At 36.8% G+C, this 9969-nt stretch overlaps 1 protein-coding gene across 3 annotated transcripts; it reads right to left on the reverse strand.

The window, feature by feature from the left end:
• Positions 1–2052: 2052 nt before the first annotated feature.
• Positions 2053–8056, reverse strand: LOC117635061 (probable galactinol--sucrose galactosyltransferase 2). 3 transcript variants are annotated; one of them, XM_034369390.1, is made up of 14 exons: positions 7840–8026; positions 6974–7184; positions 6547–6800; positions 6126–6216; positions 5889–5937; positions 5684–5775; positions 5476–5583; positions 5145–5267; positions 4089–4641; positions 3641–3708; positions 3417–3551; positions 3104–3321; positions 2747–2835; positions 2053–2654 (listed from the first exon to the last, which is right to left on the reverse strand). In XM_034369390.1, the coding sequence occupies exons 2-14, from the start codon at positions 7162–7164 to the stop codon at positions 2304–2306; spliced, it is 2322 nt and encodes a 773-aa protein (XP_034225281.1). In that variant the 5' UTR covers positions 7165–7184; positions 7840–8026; the 3' UTR covers positions 2053–2303. The 3 variants fall into 3 exon arrangements, with proteins under 3 accessions (XP_034225281.1, XP_034225282.1, XP_034225283.1); XM_034369391.1 differs by having other exon boundaries at positions 2260–2654; positions 6974–7181; positions 7840–8056; XM_034369392.1 differs by having other exon boundaries at positions 2260–2654; positions 6974–7188; positions 7840–8056.
• Between the last annotated feature and the right edge of the window lie 1913 nt (positions 8057–9969).

Here is a 9969-nt window from a genome sequence, read left to right on the forward strand (position 1 = left end):
TATGGCCCACAAATAAGTCGCTAACTGGTTTCCTACTTTGCTATTGTCTTGCAGTGAAAATCCTTCAATATAGTGAGATTATATACTCCAATGTGGACTTAAAGTTATGTCTGTTATTCCGCGGCTACATATAGAAATTTCTTTTTACATACAATCTAACATATTATGTTATCAAATTGTTAATAGGAGAAATTTATAGTGTGACCTAAGGGGTGGAGATGATGGGTTGTGTCACCATTTTTATTTTTAGGATTGAAGGATGCAACACAGTTACAAATGGAAGCGCTTTGATTCAGTTCAGAAGTGCTTCTTGGTCGTAGAAGCGCTTTTTGAAGAAGCACCTGCTATGTGCTTATTCAAGAAGCACACACAAGTGCATTTCTAAGAAGCACTTGAATTCCTTATGAAAATTCAACATATTTATAATAAAAGCGCTTTTATAAAAAGTGCTTATGATCAGAAGTGCCAACTAGAAAAGCAATCTCAAAAAAGCCTTATATTGTTTGGAATATCACAATGTCATGATTTTTATTCTTTTGGAGTGAGAAATTAGGAGGAAACTTCATGATGCAATGCGAAGAATTCCATAGCGTGCAAACATCTCTCTCTAGTTGTTTGTAATGATTAATAATTTGACTAGCATATATAATAAATGGCGTGTTCCAATCATACTAAAACATCGGAAGTATTCATCCATATCATGTGTGGACTACGCCATATAGTTTTTCTTTTTTTTCTTCCCGTTCGGTTCATGAGAAAGAAGATTTGGGGATGAGAAATAAATTAGTTTCCGATGTTCAGTAAGTTCAGGTATGGAAAATCATTGTCTGGCCCATGGGAAAGTAGAGGGGAAAATGAAGTCATCCTCCCAACTTGGGTTTTGTTTTCCCTCTTTATGGGAAAGTTTGGGAAAATGAGCCAATATTAAATAAATATTTTTCATGACCATTTTGTCCCCATAAACAATTTAGAATTACAATATATCATTAAATGCATTCTTTGTTTTTTTATTTGATTTAATATGGGTATAATTTAAAATTTATACAAACTTTATTTTTCATTCCTATTCAAAACAAACATGGGAAAAGAAATAAAGTGATATCTCCAGATTACTTTTCCAGTATTACCAAATGTGGGAGATGAATCTTTCATTTCTCATTCCTTGGGAAATGACATGGGAATGATTTCCCCTCAAATTCGTTCCGTGAACCAAACGGAGAGTAACTCTCTTTAGATTTCTAATAGATGTGTTATATTTGAAATCAAAGATTGCCAGGAGATATAAATAATTTCGATAATCTAACGTGGTAGCTGATTTTCTAGCAAAGTAGGGGCATCTTTCTTCGACTACTTGTATTTGGTTTAGTAATTTTTTCTTTAAATTTTACATAAAATTAATTTTAATATGTATGATTTAACGATTCGTCGCCGATATTATTTCTAATCTCTTTATCTGTTTTTTTTTTTTATAAAAAAAATTCCTACACATTCTTACGTATCATTTAAGTGCTCGATAATTAGTTTTTGATACAACTCGCGGCGTAACATCAGGATGTAAAATTTGGAGGAAACTATGCATCAGAACGAAAACATTGAAAGCAAAGTGGTGTTAGAGAGTCGTATACATTAGCTGGTTGTCATATTATTAATTTTATTTCTTAGTTAGTCATGATGGAGTGGAACAAAAGATCTTCTAAACCCGCATCATGTTGGCGACTTAAATAAGGTAATTAAGCAAAGTATAAGATGACAATGATTAAATGAGGTAATGATTACGTGGTTGCATATGGTATGATATGATTTATCATCTACATTTCTTTGTAGGGTTCTCATGTGATGTGAGAGAGAAGAAAATCTTCAGTGAGACTCCTTGTCTTGACGGCAGTTATGCATGTCAACTTTTAACTGGACTGTACTCGCTCATGAAGTGACATAAATAAGCCCTACTGAAATTTTCTCAAGAAGTAGACTCATGGTTGTATAGAACTGAATAGTACTAAGAATCTTTCCTAGCACATTTGCACAGGACATTAAAAAAATGGAAGAGGATGATGCTGAGTAACAAAGATAGATACTTTTATTACGGAGAAACCAGAACACTACAACATTGGTCAACTCTAGTTCTCAGCAACATCACTAAAGGAACAGGATGCGGAGTGGAACCTTTATTACAGAGAAACCAGAACACTACAACATTAGCTACTCTACTACTTATTTCCCAAGTTAGGCCTCTCCCTCCAGCTTGCAAAACAGCCGCATCAACCAGAGTGACAATGTTAACTAAATTCTTAGTATTGGACTACTTAAACTTGGATCTCTACTGACCATCTGTACATCTCTTCGTCTGGAACTGGGATGGTAATGGTCATTAATCCAGTTGCAGAATCATATTCGAAGTCAGTCTCAGCATTGTCAACAGTGCACTTCAGTGGACGCTGGGAAAGGTACGCTCCAAATCTTCCACATCCTCTGGTTTTGAGACCAATTGTCGAAGTTGGAGATCCATTCTCGCAGAGAGAAGTGATATCTTCCCCATTGGAAAGCTCTGGTTTCTTGTCAGAAGCCAAATGGATTTCTACCTGCTCCACAGCAGCACTGACATTGAACATGTCAAGTAGGCCTATTGGCGCAAATGAGATGTTGGATGTGATCTCCTGCAAGAGACAAATCCATATCATTTAGTAAACCCTTAGCAACAATCGGAATTTCAGCATCTAATAAACAATAGCGACTATAGATGACCAACCTTGAGAGGACAGAAATGGAAAAGCTCATACTCCAGAACATTAAGACTCACAGGGACCGAACCACCTTTTGGCAACCGAATTACCTCACCTGACAGTCAATAATGGTTCATAATGTTAGAAAGCTGACTACAATTTATAATAAAGGTAGGTAGATTTGTTCTTATGAGTTTTGCAATTATATCATTTTGTTCCTATTGACAGTCAATAACGGTTCATAATGACAGAAAGCTGAAGACCAGTAAGTAGTGGAGAAAATGTTACAAGTTATAATAAAGGTAGGCAGATTTGTTCCCATGAGTTTTGCTATTACATCATATTGACAAGCTACTAGAGAATTGCTTCCTGACTGTTGGTACCTGATTTATGAGCATAAACTACTGTTTCTCCATTCCAATCAGCACCAGCAACTTGAGCAATGACATCAACATCGGTGGCACGGACAGAAGCAGTGAGGGTACTAGGAGACTCATCATGAATGCGAGTCTTCTTTATAATCTTGCACCAACCTGCACCTTGACAGTTAAACACACCAACCACACCAGAGCATTTGTTGACATTCCAAATTTTGAGCAAGCTGCAAAGAAAATTATTTACACAAGCATTACTTATAGAGATCTAAATTTTAAAAACCATATAACTTGGAAAGCATATAGAGGGAACAGAACAAACCTGGTTCCATCTCTTGCTGGATCAGCAAAGAGACAATCACGGGTCGGCCTGCCAGGTAATTGGGCACGGAGGACAGATCCATCAGGGAGGACCAGCTTCCTCAAAAGATCAAAGTTGTGGTTGCCTGGCTTATCACTGTTAAGAGAAATACCCAAAATTATGCATTAGAACTCATACTTCCATGAAGTGCCTATAGAATAAATTTGTTTGGTGCATAGCATTACCTGACATAGATTGCACATCCACCAACAGCACGAGCTGCACCGTGATACTCTGCAGCTGAATGTAAACTCTGCAAAAGAAAAGATTCTTTCATCAATAAAACATGTTATGCCAAATGATAATAGCAACAAGTTTATCTGCCCTTCTTCCAAATAAATGACATTGAGTCTCAACATCACAGAACATTGCAAATAACCAAATAAATTGCAATTGTAAATCTTGAACAAACATGAATATTGATGTTTCAAGCCTCCACCAACTAACGTAGACTAGTGTGCAATAGTAAACTACTTTTTACAATTACAACATGAATGTAAATTTAATAAGCATGTACTTCAAGGAAATGGCTGCTTACTAGCCTTCCACACATCAACATCGAGAAAAATCAGACAGTGCCAAAGCATATTGAGATAACAAAATGAGACATAAAATACCTCATTATTTACTTACATGAAACATATCCCAATCAGGTTGCATGAATTCTCCAAGGAAAAGGGTGTTATAAGCAACAGAAGATATATGAATTGTGTGAGAAGCAGGATCCCGGGGGTAGAAGTCATCAGAAGCTCTCACCACAGCAGTCTGCTTGGAACTGTAGAGCCCATCAGTGTTATGACACATGCAAGAGATACATCCATTGTCAGGAAAGTTTCGAGCAACCGAAGCCTCAAGTGCCTGGTGGTAGCTGCGGGTCAACGAAACTCTACCACCATGACCAGACCCAAGAGTCTCAATGATGTTTTGGACATCAACCTTAACTCCATCCACACCACAAGAAGCCAAGTAGGCATGAAGCTCATTGTAGAAATTGAAAACTTTCTTGGGATGTACCAGACCAAGGCCGTGAACAGATAAGCTGTCCATAACTATGTCTGGTTGGTTTCCCGTTACACCAGGGGACGACACTGGGTATGCCAAAGCAGTGTCATAGTGTTCCATGCCAGTAGCAGCTGGTTTCACACCACCCCAGTAACCAGCTAGAGCATGCCATACATACACAAATCTGCGCAGCAAGTCACAAATTCAGCTAATGAGTAACAATACTTCCTACATAAATCTTCTTTTTTTTTCAATAAATAAATAAAATCTTACCATGGACGAACATCAGCAAATGTCAAGCAGAATACATAATCTAGCATCCCACAATATTCAATTTTTTTCCTTGTTTGCTACTGATAGTGAGATTTTATTCAAACTAAACCCATCAATTTATTAACTAGAAGAAAAGGCCCTTTGTCCCCATTCAACATTTATTCTGATCATAAACTCTTCAACATCACACATATCTGTAATTAATTTCCCAATAAGTACCCATTTTCATGTTATAACTCTGAATATCGTAATAAATATTTCTCCAGGAGATCTCTACTCTGACCTACCATTTTTAAGGATACGAAATCATGGATTTTTAAATCCCAGCAATATCTTGCTATGTGTCTGAAGTAGATAAACAAATTCTATGTAAAACCATTATAAAAGAACGGCAGGGAGTTCCGGGCAACTTACTTCACATTTTGATGCTGCTTGGCTTCATCCACAACGTGTTTCAGACCGGAGACTTGCTCACTGTGGTGGCCATTCTTTTGGAATTTTTCATTCTCTTTTATTCCAGTCAGCCTACTTGCAAACCTGCAATTAGCGTACTCGCATTAACTAACCAACTACTTTAAGTCGATAGACCCAACAGCAATGTCCGGAGAAAAAATGCATGATTGCGTGACGACAAAGGAAGATCCTTCTAATTTATCCATTCCAATCATGCACATGGAAAGTGAACATTATCAAAACTGATAAAAGAGTAACCATTTGAAATTGAGAAAGAAGACAGAAGCATTACTGTGCTCCTTCTTGTACAACAGCATCAGTATCCTTGTCTTTATTTTCAATCTGTTGCCAGCCATCATCAACAATAAGGAATCGCGGAGGCGTCCCACCCTTGGATAAGCTGCAATGATTCCACAACACAACATAGTAATTAAATAAAGCTGCTTACAAATTCAAGTTAGAGTAAATAGCAAGTTAAATATGATATTGTTTCTTATTACCTTTTAAGGCCTTGCTCCACACCCTCGGCTGTGACATCAGTGTAAAAGGCATCCCATGTACACCAGCCAAACCAGTCAAGAAAAGAAGGCAACTGCATGCAACCAAGAGAACAGATATTAGATTCATTCAAGAAACGGTTGTGATGCGCCATTCAAATTGTAGAACACCAATTACAGAAGAAGACAAAAAGTGTTGTGGTCTTACCTTTTTCTTCTCACGGTGAACAAAAGTTTTCATGTGTTTTTCCACAGCCCTGTTTAATGAAATTGAAAACAGAGGAGTCAGTTACCAAAATACATGCAAAGACATCATCCTAATCAAAACCAAACTATTTACCTTTTCTAGCAATAACATAATCATATTAGCAAAACAAAATTACAGATTTAATTGCAGATCTACAATGATGACGATAAATTATTAGAATGAAAATTCAGGACTTACTTTACAGCCTGTGTGATAACCTCAAATGGATTGGTTCCAGCATGGATGTAAACAAGGCACTGGCCCTGATTGGTCTGAACAGCAGAATCTCCTGCAAAACCAATCACACACCACAAGAAACACGTTGTTTTCGGTTCCTTCGAACTCGAATTTTGTATTTTTTTTCTTTTCCCAAATCCTTTAAACTCCAATTATTTGATTCATTTGAATGATATTCATTGTGGGTGGTTTCTCCAGCCTGACTGTGTTCGCATTAATGACAGCTCCACCCCACATTTTCAGATTGTTCATCTCCTTCATTATTGGCTGGCGGGATGGGACTGATTAACAGGAAGACATGGCCTTATATAATGGAATGACAGGCAGGGAAGGTGTAAATAGCCTACACCAGATACTTGTTTTATTGCCATAACCTACTCACCACTCTCGAGGCAAACCTCGACTTCATTCCTCTCGTTGCCTTGCAGAACAGAACGGAAGAGGCCTTCAAGCAGAGGCAGGAAGACGGTGTAGATGGTAGGGGAAGAAGAATCATCTTCATCACCTCCTTCGCCATCACCTTTGCTTTCAACAAGCATGAATTGGGTCTCCAATGGAACATCTTTCCCACTTGTCCCCATCCTCTGAGTCATCCACCATAACTTGAACCGGAAACAGCACATGAAACGGAGACCCCTATGCATCATAATAACGACAGTAATTACTACCATATTTGAAAATGTGAAATTCTAAGCATAGCAATCATTGCACCATTACTCAATCACCATCTACGGCTAAAGCTAAAAGATTTAAACTTTGACATATTGATTTTGACAACCAAAAACACAAGAGATACTGAAACTGCTTACTCTAAAACACCAATGGGGAAGGTGTGAAGGCTTTTGCTTTGAGCGGCAGTGGCACCAATGAAAGCACCAGCAACGAGCCCCACACCAGTCCCTGGTGTAAGCACGATGTTGTCTGGAACTCCAGTAAAAATGGTCTTTCCCTGAACCACCAAGTTCCCATCGTTGATTGAAATCTGTGGGATGACCGTCATGGTTGATGACTGCGAAACTACTGTCTCACAACATAAAACACAAATTCATCAAAATTCACCTTGGATCAGATAGAGAATTCTGGAGCATGTTTACAATTATCAACTACATCAATTTCATATTTATCCATGGGTTTTATAAAAAAATAAATAAAAAGCCATAATTTTTGGCAGCAAAAATATACCATCAATGGAAAATTTTAAGAACCCAGGTGAAATGCATGTTGGCGCACAGGGTTTATTTGGTAATTTCGAAAAATTGAGGCTGCTTGAGGAAAATTGCTACAGAAAGAAAACAAAAACCCAAAAGGCAAAAAGGGAAATAACTTGAGGGTTTTGAATCACCATCAAGTTTGGTCCACAAGGTGTGGGCCTGTGTCCTTTCCCAGCCTTTAACTTTCGCTGAAAGCTTGAAACTTTTTGGTCTGAAAACCCCCAAAAATTCAGAACAATCATATGAAACTGACTAACAGAATAAAACAGGAGCTTCAGGATTTTAATCAAAGTTCAAGTATGAAATTCACAGAGCCTAAGCTCAATTCACGGCTAATTTATCATTAGAAGCCATTGAAGGCATCTCGAGCTTCATGAAGAAGTAAACAAAGAGCTAAAAAACAGCTCACACCACCGACTTCACAATCAAAGCTCAAACAATTCCAGAAAACCCCAAGCACTCACCAGAAAAGGTAAAAAAGTCTCTGGCTGCCCAAGGAATTCAAGCACAGAGCTTTGTTAAGCCTCTAGAAATGGACAGAGAGATGAAATGAAAGTGAGGGTTTGGAAAACCAAAACCCAGAGAGAAGAACAAGTGCACCAAGCAAAGGAATGCTCTTGAATGCAATGCTCTCACTGATCGTTTGTGTTTGCTGCTTTTACACACAGAACGTGAGTTTCCAAACCAGAGGATGGTGGATTTATATATGACTTGGGCTGCGTTAAATTTCGAGCAAGTTCCTTCCTCGATGCTTCCAGATGCTGCCACGTGGGATACTATCGTTGGATATTTTTTTTGTGCACTAGTTACGTTCTCCTCTTATGAATTTCGATTGTGATTTCCAATAGTTTATTTGAAGAAAGACGTCATCTCTATAAATGTGTACCACAAATTCAGGTTTTGGACAACATAAAATTGTTATATTGCTAGACAGTTTGCTAAGAAACATTTCTTTATATTTGTTTTTTCGAGCGAGGGATGAGTGACTCGAACTTTGTACACTAAAAACTATGTTTTAATTGTCAATAATTGATAATTTGGTATTCCGAAATGATACAAAATACAGAGCAAATTGCAAGTTCGAGTGTTTTAAATTTAATTTAAAATATTTAACCTTTTTGTTTATACGTGATTATACATTTGAGCAATTGATTGATTGACAACGTAACAATATAATATGTGTGGATGATGTTATTTTTTAAAACAATATAGATATTTTTGTGTTATGGGAAAGTCCTAGTTGAGAAAAAGTAATTTAATATCATCCTTTCTTTAACAAAGCCAAATATGGCTCCTGACTCACTCATTGCCCGCCCACAGTGCATTTTTTATCTGCTCCGGATGTTACAAAATGGAGAAATATTAGTGTGAATGGGAATACTACTATTTTACTGTATTCGGTTAATCACGACATATCACGCGTGATAACTTTTTTACGTGACAATCTATAATTAGTTGAGGATAACAAAACAATATTATCCTTGTTTCAAACAAATTTTTATGTACAAAATGGTTTGTGATTTTTGTTTTTATGTTCTGGAATCTGAATGATTTGATGCCATTTATAATGGTGCCAACTTTTTGGCCATTATGATTTAGCAAAAGTTAGGGCAAGGCCACCTCATGTTCTATAGATATAATATGGACATAAACCCATTTTTCACGAAACACATAATAAAATATGGTGTTTCTTTCAATCAACTTCATTATTGGACTAATTTGAAAGTTAATACCAACTTGATTACCGGCTTTAGAATTTGTGGTCACATTTGTCTTTCTTTTATCACCGCCCAACTGCAACCGCAAGTGTACAAAAATTCACGTTGTCAAATTTTTGTCTGAAAATATCAAAGAGTGCTTTTGGCGTAACTGTTGGCATTTTGAGAAGGCAAAAGTCACGAGACAAAATTACTGTCATATGATACGTTTCATGAGTCATCACCGACCTTTGTCCAGCCTTTTCGATTGGTCTCCTAACATGTGAAGTATAATTTATTTTTTGTAGGTTTCTATTTGTACAATTGTGTTACGATTTTATCCTGAAAGCAAAATCACTTTCCTAAAAAGCAAACAGCGAAAGAACTAGCTTTCGTTTCTTATGGGGACAATAATACAGATTTATTACTTTTGGGAGGGAACATTAGTAAGAGTATTTGCCTCTAGATTAGTGGTCTTAAATTTAAATCCGAATGACATTTCTCGTTCTCCTTTTCAATCTTCGACTATAAAAAAATTACTAAAATTTAATACAGCCACTTCATACTAGGTTGAAGTGTGGCTCCGCCCGTGTCATCAAATTAATTACTAGTCTATAGCTACCATTTAGGTAATTCTATTTTCACCCCTTTTACACTAGACCCTAAAAAGATTCTTTGTAAATGTTCTCATTATATAACCTCACAATGTTAGGAGGGGAAAAGGAGATATGCAATGTAATAACCTCACATAATAGAATATTTTCTGCATCCCTTAAAAAGAAAACAATGAAATTCTTTTTTTTTAATCAGAACCAGCCATTTGGCTAATTTGTTCTCATCTAATATGTTCCTTTTTCCATAATTTTGTTAGTCAATCCATTGTGTTTGTGTATATAT

The sequence above is a fragment of the Prunus dulcis genome, chromosome 7 (assembly GCF_902201215.1).
Source record: "Prunus dulcis chromosome 7, ALMONDv2, whole genome shotgun sequence".
Taxonomy (NCBI): Eukaryota; Viridiplantae; Streptophyta; class Magnoliopsida; order Rosales; family Rosaceae; genus Prunus; species Prunus dulcis.